The sequence below is a fragment of the Cucurbita pepo genome, chromosome LG01 (genome assembly GCF_002806865.2).
Source record: "Cucurbita pepo subsp. pepo cultivar mu-cu-16 chromosome LG01, ASM280686v2, whole genome shotgun sequence".
In the NCBI taxonomy this organism is placed as follows: Eukaryota; Viridiplantae; Streptophyta; class Magnoliopsida; order Cucurbitales; family Cucurbitaceae; genus Cucurbita; species Cucurbita pepo.
This window is the reverse complement of record NC_036638.1, coordinates 743569-763561: the sequence shown is the minus strand read 5'-3', so window position 1 is coordinate 763561 and position 19993 is coordinate 743569. Positions and strand designations below refer to the sequence as shown.

Here is a 19993-nt window from a genome sequence, read left to right as displayed (position 1 = left end):
GGGTGTGAGGGCAATCGTGGGTGTTTGTGAAGAGAATAGCATTACTTATATATTCCAAATATAATTAGTTCTTCACCAACACATTCCTTTTTCCCTTCTTTTTTACTCTAACTCTTCTAAATACCTTAATTTTTAATATTCTGGAGAAGCCACAAAACAGTTAAAGCAACCAAAGGGAGGAAACAACTGATATTTATTGGTAAAAAGTTCAAGAAAATTCCTACAAACATATCCAACAACACTGCATTAATAAATTACAAATCAGAATTCCTACAAATTTACAATCTTAATACTACTATGATTTTCAAACAATTGGATGCAACTTTTCAGGACCATATCCACGATGTACAACATGAAGCTATACAGAAGTTCAAGAATCAGAATCTGACTCCTAAATGTGCTCTGCCCTTTTGAACAAGCAAGCTAACTGTGTTTAACTGTTGCATGAGCAGAGAAGAATGTACCTTTCTCCTTGGCACAGATTTTCGTTGAATTTAGGTTGGAATTCCATGCTTCTGAAACCATTCAGGCATATGGAATCTTTCGTACAGCACTGATCTGACGTCGTTCTGCAGCGAGAGGTGCTTTAGGAGTGGAAGAATGACATCTAGAAGCTGTATATGGAGAACAAGGAAGACGGTCACAAAATGAATTATTGTGAAGATGTACTGTTGTTGAAAGATTCAGAATTTTCATTGTTTTCCCACCTGTGAATCGTGTGGTTGCCCTGCAGAAAATGGAATGCAAGGAATTCCATTCACAGGTTGCAATAGAAAACTGAAAGGATTGTTATCAACGATGACTGTTCTTCTTAGATCCTTGGATAGGCAGCTGAGATCCTTCACGTGATCTCGATATTCCCTGTAGATTACATACCAGAACCATGGGTTTTACAGAGAATAGACACAATTGGGATACTTAGCTTTAAAGTAAGTGCTTTTAGCTTAACTTGAAATGGGTAAAAGAAAAAAAAAAAAAACACTTTGAAAGTGGGTGCTTTTAACTTCTGTGAGGATCTAAATAATGTACCAAGTGAAAGCTCAGTTTCTTACCAAAAAAATAATAATAATAACTCAGTTTCCATTTAATCTTGATAAATTTAACTACTAACTAAACAAACTTATCAACAATTGGGGCATGTTTATGTCCTATCCAAAATCACTGCCAAACATATGCACTTAATCACTGCATTCAATATCAATAAAGAATGGACTTAAGGATATAAATACATGTACACGAACAAATTCTTATTCGAACTCCTGAATAATTCAAACTTGTTTTTGGAAAGGGTGTGTTCAATAATCATAATAGTATAATGTCTTTCCACAGTTGAAGCGTCAATAGACTTGAATATTGCCAATCTAGATAAGTAAACATAGCAAATAGTTGCTATGCTGATCGAATAGAAAAGAAGAAAATAGCAGAGAAGTACTTACGTGCTAATTGTTGAAGGCCTATACAGTCGAAGACTAAATCGATTTTCTTCATCTATCCTGTCAACAAGAGGTCTTGCATATCCTGAGGCATACACATAGATGACATCCTTCAGATTCTCTTTTATTTTTCTATTATGGGCAAGGATATTACCTGATAATATAATGGATAGTAAAGTGTACAAACCTTCAAGACCAGCCGTGAATAGTACAAGATCTGCAAAGCTACCTAGTTGATTTAAGAAATCATGCAAACCCGGACGCTCAAAGACAGTAACATAGTTGACCTTAGGCTTCCCTTCACAGTCCTTCAAATAGCAGCATACCCAGGTAAGATGGTTTAACTAAAACTCACAAAACCAAATCAATACAAGGTTACTGGAAAGTAAACTACCTTATCTGAAGAAAAACACTCGAGTTCGAAACACTTCAGTCCAGCTTCTATTGCTTGATTACGAACAACAGCAGGCAGAGTGGATGTCTCATATGCACATATGAGAGTTTCATCCAAATCGAGAACTATCTGTAATTGTCCAATGCCAGATGTGGAATTAATAAAGGAAGCACACAAGGGAAACAAAAGGAAGATAAAAGAGGAATGAGCCATATGTAATTTCTTGAAACGACTTTAACTTCACAGCTTCACACGGCATCTCCACAAACTTCTAACATCAGAAGCTTTACATAGCACAGGAAAACATTTTCAAATCATAAAATTCAGTTCTAAAATGGACGAATATAGTTCGTCCAGATTGGAATAATCATTTACAGAGTCCCAGAGCTAGATTCTTTCATCTACTACTAATGAATCATCAAAATGAAATACTGCAGAACCATAGGGAATGAAGTTGAAGCTTTCCTGTCCCTATTTTCATCAAGAAAAGGCTCGTCTCCTCTTCCCCAAAATGATATCAATAATTTTCTCACGTACACCAGGGCCAAGCCGGGTTAAACATTACTCCCAAACTCTCACAAACATTAAACGAACTTAAGCATATCTGTTGAAATCATTGCCATAGACGAATAATTGCAAAATCAAGCAAACCTAATCAGCGCAACAATTGCACAGTTTCATGAAAAAAAACCAGCACAAATAGAATCCAAACACAAATTCTTTCCAGCAAACAAATTTGGGGGGAAAACACGATGTTCACAACGAGAAATCAACAAGAAAATCACAATACCGTCAGTTTCTCCATAAGCCCGTCGGACTCCTCCTCATCTTCAACAGAGGCAATATCAACGGCAGAGGCAGCAAGAAATTCATGATCAGGAAGCTCAACGACCGGCAAAGGCTTAAAAGACGGAGACGAAGAATCAGAATCAGAAGAAGAAAGAAGCCGAAGGTGTCCAAAAGCTCTGAGGATCTGAACGAAGATCTGGAAGAAGAAAGCCAACCAGTTCAACAACGTCTTCCACACCTGCAGAGTCCTCAGCGAGTAGACATCAGGCTGAGTCAACTCAGCCATGGAGTAACTGATCGGAACCGCCTCTCCGACAACCAAAATGCACCGAAAGAGCTTCTCCCGCACCAACGGAAGATAGAACCAGTCGATTTTGGAATCTTCCAACCTGCTACGTATAGACAATGGGTCCGCAACGGCGGCGGAAGAGGAGGAGGAGGTGGAGGAGGAGGAAGGTGGGGGCACGCAGGGGAAGAGGGTTGGAGTTTTTATGAAGAGAGAAGATGGCGCGTAAGGAGAACGCGCGTGAGTGAGATCGGGGAGAAGAAAGAGGATTTTTGAGAAGAGGGGAAAGTGAAAGAATGAGCCAATAAGAAAAGACAATTCTGGTCCTTCCTATAATGTCCTTCGTAATTATTAATTATACAGAGACTCCAATTCCCTACTTCCGAGACCACTTGAAACCGACTATTTTAAATAATTATATCCTAATTTTCTTATTTATTAATCATAACACTGTTGGTTTGAGCTTTACATTTTATTGGTTGACTTTCTTTTATTTAAATTTTTGGTTTTCCTCCATTCTAATTGGTTCATTAAAAAATAAAATAAACAATTCCTCCAATTTTACTTATTATTATTATTTTTATTATTCAAGTAAATATTTATCTAAATTGGATTAAAAATTAAAATTACCCTCAATTATCTTTTAAGAATATTTGATTACGAAAGATATTAATATTTCCATCCATTACTTTGTTTTGGATAAGATCATTGACAAATAAAATAATATATTTTATTATCGTTATTATCTAACACGGTGGCATTATGAGATTATGAGATTGGAAAACAAACCAGGATTTATGACTTTTTATTATTATTATTATTATTTTTTTTTTTTTTTTTTTCAAAAGCAAAGATGTCTAGAGGTAATAAAATAGAATACGTGTAATCAAAATCATTCCAAATTTTGTTATCTATTTTATTTTTATAAATATTTTTTTTAAATCCGACTTAGTTTTTGAAAAATTTAAAACTACGTTTTAAATTTAAAAAAGAATTCTAAATGTTTTCGTAAAAAAATATGAGACAAAATAATCATGATATTAAAAAAAATTAAAGGTTAAAGATTAGGATACAATTTAATCTAATATATTTCATTTTGTTGTTTTTCTCGAGAATTCAACCAAATCAAATCATTTAATATTTTTTTTGAAAGCTAAAATGAAAGAAAATTGTACCAAATTAAGACCATTCAAACTAAACAATAAATAAATAAATAACATCAAAACAAAACTTATATTTATTGAATATGACCTTTAAAGTCATTTAATTAACTACTGACCATACAATTCACAACTCTTTTATTTTTATTTTTTTATTTTTTTTATTTTTTTTTAATGTTTTGACCTCATTCTATTTTGAAAATTTTAGATTATATCAGACAAATATATATATATATATAGTTAATTATTTTTTATAAAAATTTGATTGTTTTTGGATAATTTCATAGTTCTTAATAAAATATTATAACTTTTAATTAAATTCTAAAATTAAGACAAAATTTAAAGAACTGTCTTTAATTTTCAAACACGGATTTAATTATTTGTGTGGAGTAATATTTATAAATTTTAAAGTCAAAATTAAAATTCTGAAAGGAAAAAAAACTAAATAATTATTAAATTGAGTCTAAAATTTTATTTATTTATTAGATCGCTTAATTATTTAATTACAATTATAAGTTTTAAGTTGGATTGTATAATTTAATTTTGATATATATAGATAAGAGTGTTTTAAGCGACAATTGAATGGACACAAGGAATTAAAATCAATTAAGCATTTGTGTTAATTAATGATTAGAATTAAGTTTAAAGTACATCATATTTTTTATTTTTTATTTTATATAAATACTAATAGTGCGGAAGAACTGAAGCCAAAATCATAAGCTATAGCATTCTGACAAACATTTTTCTTTCTTTTTTTGAGGTTCCAAGTTTACTGGGCAGTGATCACTCCGATCTCTTCCACTTCTGCAAATTTCTCTCCAATTCTCTCAAATCAATCTATGGCTTCAATCTCTTTCAGCCCTCGCACCGTCGAAGACATCTTCAAGGATTACAGCGCTCGACGCACTGGCCTCGTGCGAGCCCTTACTTATGGTGATTTCTCTCTCGTACTTCTCACCGTGATGTTTTTATGGCTTTTTTTTTTGGGAATGTGTTCGAGGAATTGGGTTTTGATTTTGATCTGCCGTTTGGTTCTTGTCTTGCAGATGTCGATGACTTCTACTCGCTTTGCGATCCTGGTGAGTGTTTGTTCTTTCGAGTTTCTTAGTTTTATGTTTGATTGGTTTGATAAAGGTGGGATGATTGCGTTGTTGTGAAGTTTTGCGCTTAGGGTTTTAGTTTGCTTTGTGGAAATATGTTTGTGTTTTATTTTATTTTGTTCTGCCATGTTCTTCGCGAGCGTCGAATTGGCGGGAGAAACTTGCGGTTTTGTTTGGCTTTTGACCTAATTTTGGGGTTGGTTTTGATGTTGAGTTCCTGATGTTCTTTTTCCAGAGAAGGAGAATTTGTGTTTGTACGGACACCCGAACGAGTCTTGGGAGGTGACTTTGCCTGCCGAGGAGGTGCCATCCGAGCTTCCTGAGCCTGCGTTGGGGATCAATTTTGCTAGAGATGGGATGAAGCGCAGAGATTGGCTTTCGTTGGTGGCCGTGCACAGTGATTGTTGGTTGCTTTCTGTGGCGTTTTACCTCGGTGCTCGACTCAACTGCAATGAGCGGTAAGTTATATACCTTTAGGAGCATGAGAATCTAGTGAATCTTAATTTCATGATGGAGCATGAGGACGGTTTGCCAACTGCTGCCTCAATGATCTTTGTTTCACATCCTCCTGCACTGGTACAATGCGTATAGCACTCATGCATTCCAATTATATGCAGCTTTTTAGGTGTGTATATGATATCCTAATTTGTTTGATGACTAAGGTCCATTTTACTTGGGCTTGATCTCTCATCCTGTTATGGTATATAGTCAGTTGGGAAGTTGGAAAGATCATATTCTTCTCGTCATTGTGAAGAAAATTCTTCTACACAGGGTTGCATTATGCGTTTTAAGACGCCAAGTTAGAAATAGAATTACCTGAGTTAACTGTTACAAACCTGCAATCTTTCCTTCCAATTTGCTTGACTTCCTCAACCTGTTCTGGCTCTTTCTCTCTGTGTATATGCATCTCCACCTCCAAAATTCATAGCAGAATCTTTCTTTTGCAAGTAAAGAAACAACTGCCATTTAAATATGTATCTGATAGGGTCTCGGTGTCCATGTTGACTGCATGATTGCAATCTTTAAAATGCTCTTTGAGATAAATGCCTCTCTATTTTCATCTTCATTTTCTTATGATTGGTAAGAATCATTTTTTGTGGATGAGATGAATTTTGGTCTCGTAATATAAAAATTCACACTTGTAGCTTCCTTACTAAGAGTTTTACCAGGCTTGTGGCTATTTGTTTTTGGGTTCGTGAAGTCACACTGTGGCTAGTTATTTTAGGGCTCATGCATTCACTTGTGGCTAACTATTTTTTGGCTGGATGACTCTCTCATTTCCAATGAGTTTATTATTGAATGGGCTGGAAAGAAGTGAAAGGGGTGTTGCAATCAAGCCTTATCTTTAAAAAGTTGACGTGGAACATGATAGATTGAGATGTCCTAGGTGCTATTCCTTTTGCAAAGAGCTTTGGACATTGTTGGAGACAATGATTGGGGAATGTATCAGTAGTATCAAACTTTTGTCATCAACAACAAACCCATAGACAAAATTCTACCAAGGGCCTAAAGACAGGCCAGCCCACTCTCCCCCTCCCTATTGACTAATTGGTGCCTTACTTAGGTAGACTCATTTTACATGGTTCCTTGGTTTGATTAATGGCTTCAATTTGGAGATGCTTTGTTGTTCACCCACTGTACCCAATTTGCAGTATTTGGAGATGTCTTGGGGAAGGTTGGTCTATAACCTGGGTGAATGCCTCTCTTTTGGAGTATTTGACAAAAGAGTTTTATTATGCATCTTTATCTCTTAACAGTTGGGGCTCTTTCATATAGTTTTTTATTTCTCTTGGCTTGGGTTGTTGTTGTTGATGACGTTTTTGTTGCTCAGTTGTATATCCTTTCACTCTGTTTTTGAAATTTTTGAAAAAAAAAAAAAAAACATACATACCCACGCCTCTGATTCTAGTAATCTATCCAGGAGAAGATTCTTACACATGCTTGACCATGTGAACTCCCCATTACTCTGAAAATTCAACCAGCCCAAAGTCTTCCGTCAGATTGAGGAATTTTCACTTGTGCTTCTTCCTCAGTTGGGTATCTCTTTTGACGTTCCATTTACGTAGAAATCATCTCCTGAAGGTGTTGACAACTATCTCCTTTAGTCAGGATAGTGAGTGATAGAAGTGAAGTTTGATCACTTTTGACCTCCTCTCACCTTCAGTTCTATTTATGAACCCTCAATAAATTCTTTTTTTCCTCAAAAAAAAAAAAAAAAAAAAAAAAAAATCTATGTGGAATCTAATATTAAGAATCTTTCCTCCTTTAATTGGAGTTTCTTCTTTTCTGGGACTCCCTTCTTGGAACTACGTAGATTTGTTGAAGATGGGTACTAAATGTTAGGCCTCTTGCTCCATAACAACCTTCTTGGCTATCTCCCAGTCCTTCTCAAGATCCCTAACCCCTTCGAGTACAGTGATATCCTTCTTGCCAAGCAAATTTGGATTTCTGTAGATTTTGAGTTTCCCTCCTCAATAGCTAGACCCTTCACTGTGCTATCTTATTTATATCCTTTAACCATGTTGACTAGTCAGTTATGTTTCTTATGATGAAGGAAAAATGTTGACAATTTCAATTTAGTATGCCTATCGAAAGTATCTTACGGAAAGGAAGTGGTGAAAGTAAGCAGGAATATCCGGTGCATTGGAAAGCTGTTTTGATGTGTAAATTGTTTGTAGTGTTTGAGGTGTTGATTATGTAAATTTTGAAATAAATTACTCTATTTTAAGTTGTGCTTTATACTAACATCAAACATAACTTATATACATATATATATTATATTGGACACAGCCTTGAAGTTAACTAAAGAATAGAATTTATAGGAGAAATTTTAGAATTCCTTTTCCTCAGTAGAAGCCAAGGTCTTTGAAGTTAATAAAATAGTTGAACTTATAGGAGAAATTTTTTAAATTCCTTTTTTCCGTAGAAGGAATTTAATCAAACAATCGACTTACAGGAGCAAAATTTGTAATTTTTTTTTTCTTCCATAGAAGCCGAAGAATACACTTAAATGCACCTTAGCATTGACAGTTAACCTCTTACAAAGACAGTGATGCTCTGATGTCCCACATTGGTTGGGGGGAGAACAAAACACTAGGGTGTGGAAACCTTTCCCTAGCAGATGCGTTTTAAAGCCTTGAGGGGAAGCCCGAAAGGGAAAGCCCAAAGAGGACAATATCTACTAGTGGTGGATTTGGGTCGTTACAAATGGTATCAGAGCCAGACACCAGACGATGTGCTAGCCTTTTCGCTCTTCCCCAAAGGGGGTAGACACGAGGCGGTGTGCCAGTAAGGACGCTGGGCCTCGAAGGGGGGTGGATTTGGTGACGGTCCCACATTGATTGGAGAAAGGAACAAGTGCCAGCGAGGACGCTGGGCCCCGAAGGGGGGTGGATTGTGATGTCCCACATTGGTTGGGGAGGAGGACAAAACACCAGGGTGTGGAAACCTTCTCCTAGCAAACACGTTTTAAAGCCTTGAGGGGAAGCCCGAAAGGGAAAACCCAAAGAGGACAATATCTGCTAGCAGTGGATCTGGGTCGTTACATGCTGTCATCTATCCTTTTGGCAGGGCACCAAATTTAGTAAAAAAAGACTGCAGATAAAATTCCTAACCATTTCTGGTGAAAGAACTGAAGCAAAAAAAAGAAGTTTTGTGACTCATCTCTGTTGCTGCACATTTGGCAGACTGGAGGGGGAAATAATTATATGAGGATTACTCCTTTGAACCTTCTACGAAGTGTTGAGGCCACTCTGAGTTGGCGAACAAATCAAGAATTTGGCTTTCTTGGGGCTAGTTCCTTTTCAAATGAGTTTTCTAAGATTCTTGTCTTGAAAGTGGATTTCTCGAGAGTTTGTCATTGGCTAACTTCAAAAAGAGTCTTCTCAGTATCGTTAGGGGTCCAAAAATTTTTATCCTTGGCTTGGCTTGGCTTGGGAGGATGTCTTGGAACAGACCCCACTTGGCTGACATTCCTCCATTTGTCTGCCTAGCCAGGCCACTTCTCAAATGAACATTTGAAGTCTTACTATCATCATACCAACACGTATGAATAGAGATGAACTTGGAATTAGCAACAACATAAATAGAAGGGAAGAAAGTTCCAAGAGGCAGTGATGTAACCCAGTATAATCCTCCCAAAATTTAATCTTTCTTCCATCACCATGCATAAGACAATTATTCGTTTTAAAAGATTGGCTGGTCTTCAAAATACCTTTTCAAGGGCTGCAAACAAACTTTGAAGCCGTCCAGTTGACTTGTACATTTGTAGTGAGATTAGGTGGTGGACTAGTGTTTCCAGATGTAGACAGTAGGTGGAGGAGGTGCAGGGTATGCAATTTAGGATTTAGTTTTGAGGACAGGCCAAACCTCTCAAGGTGCTTGGTAACCTGTCATATTCCGGAGCAATTTTACTTAATTTCTATTTCATCTTCTGGTTTTCATGAGTTCTATTGGTTGCTTAAGAAAGGGTATCAATACAATACTTCCCCTGCTCCATTTGCTAGAATGTTATGGTTGAATTACGAAAGCTCACTTGGCCAAAATCACCTGCGATTGTTCGAAAAAGAAAAGAGAAAGGAAGTTAATGTAGTGATCATTGTTATTTTAGATCCACTCTCTTTGAAGCTAGGATTCCGGTGATCAACATTGCATTTGGATGTGCATATTAGCTGATTAGCTGGTCCTAACGACTTCGGATTGAGGTAAGGCAGTTGGAAGCGAGGAATGGATATAAGTTGTGATGTTTTCCTGCACCAAATTCATAGACTTCATAGAGTTATAATACATTTGGCAGGGGGCAGAGGAAAGTCATTGTGAATCTGTGATGGGTTTTGAAGTAGGTAAGAGGAAAAGAAAGATCTAGTGCCCAATTGAGTTGGGATTAAAATGGATAACAGTAAGAACGGAAGGATGAAAGCAATGTGAAAAACGGGGTCTCCAGTTCACAAACAAAGGCTGAATACTTCAGAACTTCTTCGTTTGCCTGTTGGAAAATAAATTTCATGAATAAATGAAATATTCAAGAGGCCAAAGCCTACTGGTCATGGGTTATTGTAAGACTATTGTAATAGTTTTTTTTTTTTTTTTTAATTTTATTTTTTATATAGGAAATGATAAAATATAGATCAAAAAGATCATTACAAGAAAAGGGAATAAACTAATACCTACATGACACTGGTGCAAAAAAGAGCCCTAGTTGGCAATGATACTCACAAGGTTTTAATTACAAAAGTCATTGGAAAGTGCACCTAGTAGAAGCAAAGACAGTATCTTAAGTCCCAAAAGCCCATGAAGTTCGTCTCCGAACCCTTGAAATTTTTTTGGTTCCTCTTGAACCAAACCCTCCATGCTGATTCCGAATTGATTTCACAGAACTGAGGCTTTCCCCTTGAAAGGAGAACTGCCCTCGAGGGAGTACCACATCTTGTAGTCAAAGGTGAAACATAAAACTGAAAGTATCTAGAAGCTTGCCCCTACTTTTGTTGGCGAACCCACGATGAAAGAACAAATGGTGGGGATTTTCCAGATTAGATTTTTCCCGAAACACACTAGTAGGAAGAAATCAAGAAATTCACAAACCTGTTTTGGAGCTTATCACAAATATTTTAGCTTTCCCTGAATAAGAGTCCATAGGTAAACTCGCCTTACATAAAATGTTTCATTGAATAATGAAATAGAGAAGGGTGGAGGCATTTCTCTAGTTAAATGAATTACTAAAACAATCCAAGACGAGAGGATGATAAATATGTTTTAGTATGGAATCATTTGTGTTTCAAAAATATTTTCCTTATGAAACCAGATGAATTTTGTATCCAAGTCCTTTCTAAGGAAAGAATGTTGTAATATGCCTAGAGCTGCATTTGTGCTTTATTATGTTCGTGTACATGGGCTGTTGAGTAAGTGCTGTCAGTAGGAGTTCTATGAGGCATGGGTCAACCATTCTGTAGTGTACTGTCGGGAGTTGGATAGGAGTAAAAGAGAAGTGAGGAAGGTAAGGAAGTAGTTGAGTGTTTTGGGAGAGAAGTAGATCTCTTGAAGGTTTGATAGTTTGTGATTTTCCTTTCTTCTATGTATTTGAATTTGGTATTTCATGCAAGAATTCTCTCAGTTTCAACTCTCGCTTTGTGTGTATGAGAGAAGCTTCATTTTTCTTTTAGCTCAAGCTCATTTAAGAGCATAGATATTTCTCTCGTGTCCACCACATCTTTTGTTTGCCCTGCTCTGAACTTATGTATTATAGTAGGAGGTCAACCGAGGCATTTGAAATCATGCTCTGATTGAATGTGCTCTCTCTCACTGCTGTCATTTTACCAGCTTCTTTAAGTTTAACAAAATATTTCCATTCTTTGGTGCTTTTTATTTTTGTGGGTAAAAAATTGTTTCATTGAATTAACAAGAGATTTTTCTGTAAATTGGTGTAGAGCCTTTTCTTGCATATTTTCAGGCAATTTAACATCATCCCAAGTCTATGTGACGTTTTAGCACTAGAGATCATGGACGAACTTCGTTGTTACTTTCTTTTATCATCCATGTGATTAAAACAGAACAACAATTGGGTTGATCTAACAGTAAACAACATGTGCTCTCGTTTTTCCACAGGAAGCGACTATTTAGTATGATTAATGATCTACCCACTCTATTTGAAGTTGCGTCTGGAAGGAAAGCTGTTAAAGACAAACCCAGTATGGATAGTGGAAGTAAATCCAGAAACAGCTCAAAGGTGAAATGGTCTAGTTTTCCGAAGCTGCAATTTTTATTTTATTGTATGCCTTTTCCCTTGTCTGAGAACTTTAGGACAACAACCAATTTTATAATTGCAGAGGTCACTAGATGGGTCAATTAGAATCAGCAATCCAAAGATAATCGATGAGAGTTATGGAGAGGATGAGGATGAGCATGGTGATACTCTGTGTGGAAGCTGTGGGGGGAACTACAACGCAGATGAGTTTTGGATTGGATGCGACATCTGTGAAAGGTGGTTCCATGGAAAATGTGTGCGGATAACACCAGCCAAGGCAGACAATATCAAGCAGTATAAATGCCCCTCTTGCAGCACAAAGAAAGGAAGACCATAGCGCGCGGAGATACCACAATGTAAAGCATTTTGTGGGAGTTAACCTTTATGTTCTGCGAAAACTCGTGGTAAAGACCGAAAGAAGTGAAGGTACATGTTAGGGGATTTACTTGTGAGGGTTTATTATAGGGTTTATAAAGTTAGCATGCTAACGGATAATTAAGCATGAGTTAAAGCTAGTTTTCGTTTCGGTTTTTTCATACATGTTCGAGCCGTATAGTTCAGAGTTTAAAGATTGATCTTGCCTTCCTTATAATGATATGAAAATATCGTTCATGTTAGGCTTTACTTGTGTGTGGTTTTGGGGCATCATTATTATTTAACATACAAGTGAGCATGGGTTGATTGCTACCTTCCATTACATAATCTCTATCTTTGCGTTCTTTGCCATGGCCTTAGGTTTCTGCTAGATTTATGGCCTTAAAGTTCTCTCTCTTTTTCTTTTTAACCATTTCATTAGGCTAATTTATAGCAGTCTAAGCCACTCCTTTTAGGCTTGGACTGAACTTATTTGATACTTATCTTCTGGTATGATTTAATGGCTCAAATTGGCCACCAATAGTTTTTGGGTTTCTAAAAAATATCATATCCCAATGACTGGTAGGTTTCATTTTCTTTTCTATTGTCCACAAGTCGAAAAGATATTGTTTTTGTATATGCTTCGCCTTCGTATTCAAGTTAGTTATCAATATTTAAGATGTCATATTCAATTTTGTTATCACTATCTATTAGGTCTTTTAATTTTTAATTTTGTGTTTAATATATTTTTGATTTATTTGATATTTTTAAAATATTCATAGAATAATTTTAGACGTAATCATGTATCTAATAAATTGTTAATTCTTTTTAATATACCAAGAACAGTTTATGGTTTAGGGTTTAATATATCAACATATTAAACCTAGAGTTTAGTTTATTAAAGATGAGATTTTTTAACATTTATGAACATGTTAGACACAAACCTAAAAACTACCCGACAACCCAATTTGGTAATCGATTATATCAATGTTGAATTTTTCTGGGCTACCGAAAATTTAATATGTGAAATAAATTAGGAAAGTAGCTATGTAGATGGAATTCAATTGTGAGATGATTTAGAAAAAGAAATTTGTTATCTAGGTTGAAATATTAAAAGTTAAAAGTGACATGACATATCTTTTCAAATATTGGAATATGGTCCTTTCTTTTCTCTTAATTTTAAGTAGGTCTTCATGATTGAGAAGGTCTTCATGATTGAGAGACGAAAGAAGCGAACTTAGAAGAAAGAAGATATATATCTTTGTCTCTTAATCAAAACTTCAGTTAAGCTCGATTTTGAACATTGTGAAGTTATGATATGCAATTAATCATGGTATTGAATTAACTATAAAGAGCCAATATTTAGTTATTCTCATCATTAAAATATTGATATAAGATTAATGGACCATAAATCATACGTTTAAACGACTTTTAAGTTTAGTCATGATATGAGTTCAAACGTACCTGTCTAACCAAATAAAACACGTAACTTTATAATGAGAGAATTTTCACGTGGGCGTTTAACTAAATAAGATGGACAACTTTACAATGAGGAGAACTTTCAAAGGAATAAATCATAGCGGAAGGAAAAATAATTCAAAAAGAGATGTCTTTTGAAAAAAAAAAAATAGACAAATCATATAAATCTTATCTTTAATAAACTAAAGGAATATGATGGGTAGATGGATCGTGAGCTTCGATAGATTCGCTCGTAGGAATTGCATTTTCAATATGGCGAAAAGCTAACATGATAGGACAAATAACTAAATACACTAAAATACGCGTTTATAAAACTTTTTATGAGTTAGAGATTATATTCATACCATCTCGACTAATTAAATTTTTCTCTCAAATTTTAAAATATTAAATTAAATTATAGGAACTTTTAAATTTTAAAAAGCGTCTCATCCAAATTTTTTATTTTTATTTTTAATTAATAGCCTCTAAGACATAATATTGAATTTTCCATAATATACCACACGTGCTGCTTTATTTATTTATTTATGTTTTTTTTTTAATGTCTGCTGTGCACGTGGGTTTTAAGCACTGTGTTCTCTCTTTCCGGCCTATCGATGGAATTGTATTCCCTAACTCTTATCAGCAAAAACATACCCCACTATTACCTATCTTTAACTCTCCTTCCATATTTCATAGACGATTAGAGATAGGTGGACGGTTTGTCGGTGTTGTGAGAGGAACATCGGGATAGAGACATATTGTGACAGAGACTAAGGAAAAAAGAAGGCTAGTTTCGAGCATTTAATCATATAATGTTAATAACGTTTATTTAATATCTAAGTCACTAATGGGTACAATAATCATCGTCATTTATTTTGATACTAATTCTCAAAGGGACACTTTTCTATTCCTGATTGGACGGAAAGGACCTTTAATACTTATTCTTTTGTCACTCTTTTCTTAATTTCCACCCTATAAAGTGTATGGTTATCGATCTTTATATCCTTTCAATCAAAACGTTCTAACTCGTTGATTGCACGTTTGATTAATCTATGAGATTCTTTTTTATAGATAAAATATATGACCATCTTAAAAAATATTAATTTGAAATTCAAATTCCACTGGATGATTTCTGGCACATCTATGATCTAAAATTTAAAAATTATTATTGGGAAATAATATTTTTAAAAATAAAAAAATATATTTCTAAATATGAAAGCCACCCAATGGCCGTCAGGATAATATATTTATATAAAAATGGTACGAAATTTCAAAGCAAATAAACTATTCCATGAATCATGATGTAATCTGAAAATTATTATTTTATGTTTGTCTCGTTTTCCACCAAGGGACATAATTATTACCCAATTATCTTTTTACTATAAAATATATAATTTTAAAAAAAAAATTCAAAAGGCAATCAAGCACGTGCTAAATTGTTTTCTTTTATATATATATATATATATATTTCCGTTCTTGACTTTTGTGGCGAAATGATTGGTCCGTAGTAATTTCATAATCTACTAAACTTCGTTATTTTCTATTTGCTTTTGGATAAAAATGCTCGAGGAGCGTTGTAGTAGTTCAATGCCTCGTATAAAAATGGTCAAGGGTTGAACACTCAGCGTCTAGGTAAAGATGGTCTCGACGTAACTTGAAGGAGTTGGTGTTAGAAAGTTTCGAGCAAACTAAATATGAATTTTGAGTTACTCAATGGAGTCGAGTGAGTTAGTTGAGCTTGAGTAAGGCTGAGTATGCATGGCAGGACGTTTTGGTTCTTGTGATGAACATGCTGAGTGTTTTATTTCATTTATACATAGGTTATTTATAGAGGTTATTTGAAGCCATGACAAAGATTCGAGACAAAAACGAATATGATTTATAATTATTTTTATTGATTAAAATTTTAATTTATAATTTGTACAAACCACTCATAATTATAATTATTTTGGCGACTTTAATGATTCTACTTGAGATTTGCCTTGAGGACCTCTCATCCTAATGTAAACCCTATATTCATCGAATGTCATTGGGGAATAAAGCGCAGGTTTATCCGGTGTGACTAGCTCTTTTATCGGTCCTATCGGAATGTTGCTTTTCGGGTTGTAAAAGAAGGCTAACGAAACTCGTTCCTTGTCCGAGTTCACAATCACTCTGTGCTCCACGCTTTTGTATATTGCATTACTTAGAACCTGAAAAAAAAAAAAAAAAAAAAAAACACATTTTGAAGAAATGGTCGAGCAAAACAAGACTCCTCCATGTGGAGATAGACATAGAGAATTTTGAGAAACGTTTCCTTTTGAGGCACGTTTATGTAATTGAGTTAATGATTGACAAAACAAACCTGAACTTGATCGCCCACGTTGACTATAATAGCATGGCGGGCTGGCTTGACTGTGATCCAATTATCGTCCTTTCGAACTTGAAGTCCAGCGACTCGATCGTCGGGCAAGAGTAGCGTTAATCCGCCGGGGTCGGAGTGCGAGGATAGCCCCAACGTGAGGTCGGGCTGGGGGCATTTTGGGTAATAATTGACTCTCAAACATGCTCCAACATCTTCTCCTCCAAATGCATTTTGAAGATAGGCTTGATGAAGCCCCAAGTTGAGTGATAAAAGCTTCAACAATCTTGCCCCTAACTTCACCACTTCTTCCCCATACTCCTCAATCAAATCCCTGCATTATTCAAACACAAAAATCCCTTTAAATTCCTCTAATTTTGTTTTTGTTCGTATTATTAACTCAATGGATTAAACGGATTAGGTTGGGTTAGGTTGGGTTGGGTTGGGTTGGATGGTTACCCGAGGCTCGAAGGGTGAGCGGGCCACTTATTGTGGTCTTTGAGGCGAGGAGGAAGATAGTGAAGAAAAAAGTAGTCACTCCAATCAAGAATAGCTCCTTTTTGAACGCCAAGCCGGCTGCCATACCCTTCATAAGTCCTAGGATTGTTGGCATAGCCCTGTTTACTTTCCACCGGCAAGTGGAAGAAATCATACCAGGCACGGCGGACGCCGTCGAGAAGCTCCGGTCGGATGCCGTGGTTGACAATTTGGAAGAACCCCCAGTTGCGGCAGGCATCGGAGACTTGGGCAAGAACGGTGGCTCGAAGCTCTGGCTGGTCGAGATTGAAAGCGTGGACGTCGATGATAGGGATGTTGAGGGCGGAGGTAACGGCGGAGGCTGAGGGGCGGTCCGTGGGTGGCTTGATGTAGCGGCTGGGAAGGAGGGGGCAGCCGCTTTCGGACAGGGATTGGACACGGACAATGGGTTCGGGCCAGTCATGGTCGAGAGTAGTCATCACGCCCAAGGAGGCTTTCCAGATTCCAATGTTGTCTCTATTTATAAAAATCAAAATTTTTAAATCCAAACCCTATTCCTTTTCTCTTTTTAAAAACACAACCAAGTACGATGAATCACTTACCTATACATATATCTCTATATATATACACACACATACAAACTAGGCTTTCTCTTCATCCTTCTAAAAAAAAATAAAAAAATTAAAAATAAAAATAATATTTGAATTGATACGAGTTTGTTAAATTTTTGTTATTAAAGTATATTTTTTAACATTTTAGTCGATCATACATATAAATTAACACTGTAGATTTGGATATACTTATATTAAATGATGTTAATTTAGGCACATAGGTGATTAGGTTAGTCACATTTTCTTCTTTCTTTAGTGATAATACTCGTAAATAAAAAGCTACTTTTTGTGCAAAGTTTTGGTGTGATATAGAAGCTTTATAAGTTTAGGAACAAAAGCGAATATATAAAACGTTAGCGATAAAAAAATAAAATAAGAAATAAGTACGAAAAGTGGAGGGCTACCGAAATGAGACATGTGCTCTTTATTTTGCGTTTTAAATTTAAAAAAAAAAATGGATTGGAAAGTTAAATACGCTGTCAAACCTTCTAGATCTTCAAAATTGAAAGTTCAAAGTCTAAAAAAATGTCATCAAAGATTAATAAAGTAAAAAAGGAAAGAAGGACTTAGGTCTAGGTTTTAGGTAGGGTGAGTTAATGGATCGAATTCGAAAACGTGAATATCATGGGACATTGGATCTAAACATCGAGACGAAATTTTTAAATTTTGAATGACAAACTTTAAGTTTCAACATATTATAATTCTAACAGACCCTCGTTTGGTTAAATGTTGATCCAAACGTCGAGAAAAATTTTAATGGGGAAGATTTTGTGATTTTTAACTCTCATATACCCTTTTGAATAGATATTTGAACGGATGAACGAAGTTTGAATTTCTAACTCTGGGTAGCGCTAACACGAATTCTAAAAAGATTTATCGGAATATATTGGTTTGGAGGGTAGTTTGGGGATTTTGCAATAGTGAGTGGTTGATGGGGGCAAATGAAAGTGACATGGCCGACACGCAGCAAAGAAAATTTCATATTCTTTAAACATGAATAAATATGTATATAATTTCGGATTATTTATTTTTTTAAAAAAAGTATTTGTATCAATTTCGACGTAACACGGAACTGTCCATTATTCTAGATTTATATATAAAATAAAGTATTTTTATTTTACTTTTTCCATTTTGTATTTTATTTACTTTTTCCATTTTATATTTGGTCGACAATAATAAAAAATAGAATAAGATATTGAACTAACTTAATACTAATTCAATGTTCGTAACATTTTTAATAAAATAATCGAAATAACAAAAATGTTATTTAAAAACGTACGCGTTGCTATTATTATTATTATTATTATATTATAGTAAATGATCCACGTAACAATCCAACTTCTAAAATATAATTAGACTAAACTGTATTCGCTACCGTATGTGTAGATATTTAAACTCTCAAAACAAAATATATTTTTATTTGGTATTTAATTCGCTTTGGCATACGCAACACGAGAATTACATGATAGACTAATGCCGTGTAGATTTAGATATTAAACCGGAAATTATAGGTAGATAAAATTAAAAGCGCTATTAATAATTTTTTAAATATAAAAATTAAATAAACATGGAGACTTATTTATTTTAAAACTCTTCTAATTGTAATAATTAAAATGAATTTATTAATGCGAAATAATTGCATTGACTAAAATAAAATAAGAAATAGAATTTAAATACGAGAACTAAAAAAACTGAATTAAGACATTTATAACTCGTGCCTTTGGATGGTAGGGTCCACACATGGCGCCGTTTCTTTTGATTTTTTAAATTTAAAAATTTAAAATTTTCCAAAAATAACAAAAGAAAAAAAAATTGTAAATTAATAAAATGATTTAATTGAATTTAGAGTAAGAACAATATTGGTTGTTATTTCTGGGTAGCTTTAAGTATATTTAATTTAAAAAGTTGGATAATTAATATATATATTAATATTGGGTGTTACTCAAAATTATTTCATTTAATTAATATTAAAAAAAAAAAAAAATTTAGAGAGGTGGACCAGATTGTCCTTGCCTCACCTATGTGAAAATTGTAGAGGATGGGCAGACCTACGATAATTTTTATTTAATTAAATATTTAATTTTCTTGAAAAAAAAAAATACAACCTTTCAAAGGAAAAGAAAAGTTATTTTATTTATTTATTTAAATGGCATAAATTCCACAATTATTCTTCTCGTGTATGAAAAAGAAAGCTCAAAATTAAGAAAGAGAGATACATCGAAGAAATCCAAATTAATGCTTAATTTTGCTTCTAATTAACGTCCATATACATAAGTGGCTCTTTAAAAAACGTGGGTTTACTTTATATTCATGAAAGGATATAATTTGCTATCGTGTCAAAAAAGAAAAATCTTATAAGATTTGAATTATAAAAGAATTTATTTTAAAAATATAATTAAGTACGAATTAGCTATATACGTAACTTACTAATTTTTTTTATTTGGGATTTTTGAAAATGATAGTTATGTTTGAATTTGGGAATAAGGAGATAAATGGTTGTATTACTATAAATTGGTTTATTTTTGGTGTTATTTCTAATTGGATAAGTTATTTTAATTTTGCAAGTAACTACCCAATTGAGTGGCCTTTATACATATTTTATATGGTTTATTTAATTTTAATTTTTTAATAAGAGTTATTCGCTTGTTATTTTGAAGTTGAATTGAGAGTCGATATCTAAATATTTGTAAATTTGAGTAATTTAAAGTTGTTCTATCAACATTACTCGTTGCATCCTACTAGGACGATTGTTATAATATGCTTGTCACTTGCACGGAGCATATAATTGTCATCCATACAATGTTTTTTTTTTTTTTTTTTTTTTTTTTTTTTTTTTTTTTTTTTTTTTTTT

General features: G+C 34.3%; 3 protein-coding genes across 4 annotated transcripts; 1 reads left to right on the top strand and 2 right to left on the bottom strand.

Annotated features, from left to right (window-relative positions):
* Positions 1-164: 164 nt before the first annotated feature.
* On the bottom strand, positions 165-3199 carry LOC111782132 (CTD nuclear envelope phosphatase 1 homolog). 2 transcript variants are annotated; one of them, XM_023662941.1, is made up of 6 exons: positions 2618-3195; positions 1828-1956; positions 1621-1741; positions 1437-1518; positions 708-861; positions 165-614 (listed from the first exon to the last, which is right to left on the bottom strand). In XM_023662941.1, exons 1-6 carry the CDS (start codon positions 2900-2902, stop codon positions 495-497), a joined length of 891 nt encoding a protein of 296 aa, XP_023518709.1. In that variant the 5' UTR covers positions 2903-3195; the 3' UTR covers positions 165-494. The 2 variants fall into 2 exon arrangements, with proteins under 2 accessions (XP_023518709.1, XP_023518703.1); XM_023662935.1 differs by having other exon boundaries at positions 1437-1741; positions 2618-3199.
* A 1571-nt stretch (positions 3200-4770) lies between these two features.
* LOC111782123 (PHD finger protein ALFIN-LIKE 2-like) lies at positions 4771-12567 on the top strand. Its single transcript, XM_023662924.1, has 5 exons — positions 4771-4995; positions 5109-5141; positions 5398-5620; positions 11763-11883; positions 11984-12567. Exons 1-5 carry the CDS (start codon positions 4902-4904, stop codon positions 12236-12238), a joined length of 726 nt encoding a protein of 241 aa, XP_023518692.1. The 5' UTR covers positions 4771-4901; the 3' UTR covers positions 12239-12567.
* A 3021-nt stretch (positions 12568-15588) lies between these two features.
* Positions 15589-17110, bottom strand: LOC111805447 (probable 2-oxoglutarate-dependent dioxygenase At5g05600). Its single transcript, XM_023690558.1, has 3 exons — positions 16514-17110; positions 16058-16388; positions 15589-15905 (listed from the first exon to the last, which is right to left on the bottom strand). The coding sequence occupies exons 1-3, from the start codon at positions 17008-17010 to the stop codon at positions 15657-15659; spliced, it is 1077 nt and encodes a 358-aa protein (XP_023546326.1). The 5' UTR covers positions 17011-17110; the 3' UTR covers positions 15589-15656.
* Between the last annotated feature and the right edge of the window lie 2883 nt (positions 17111-19993).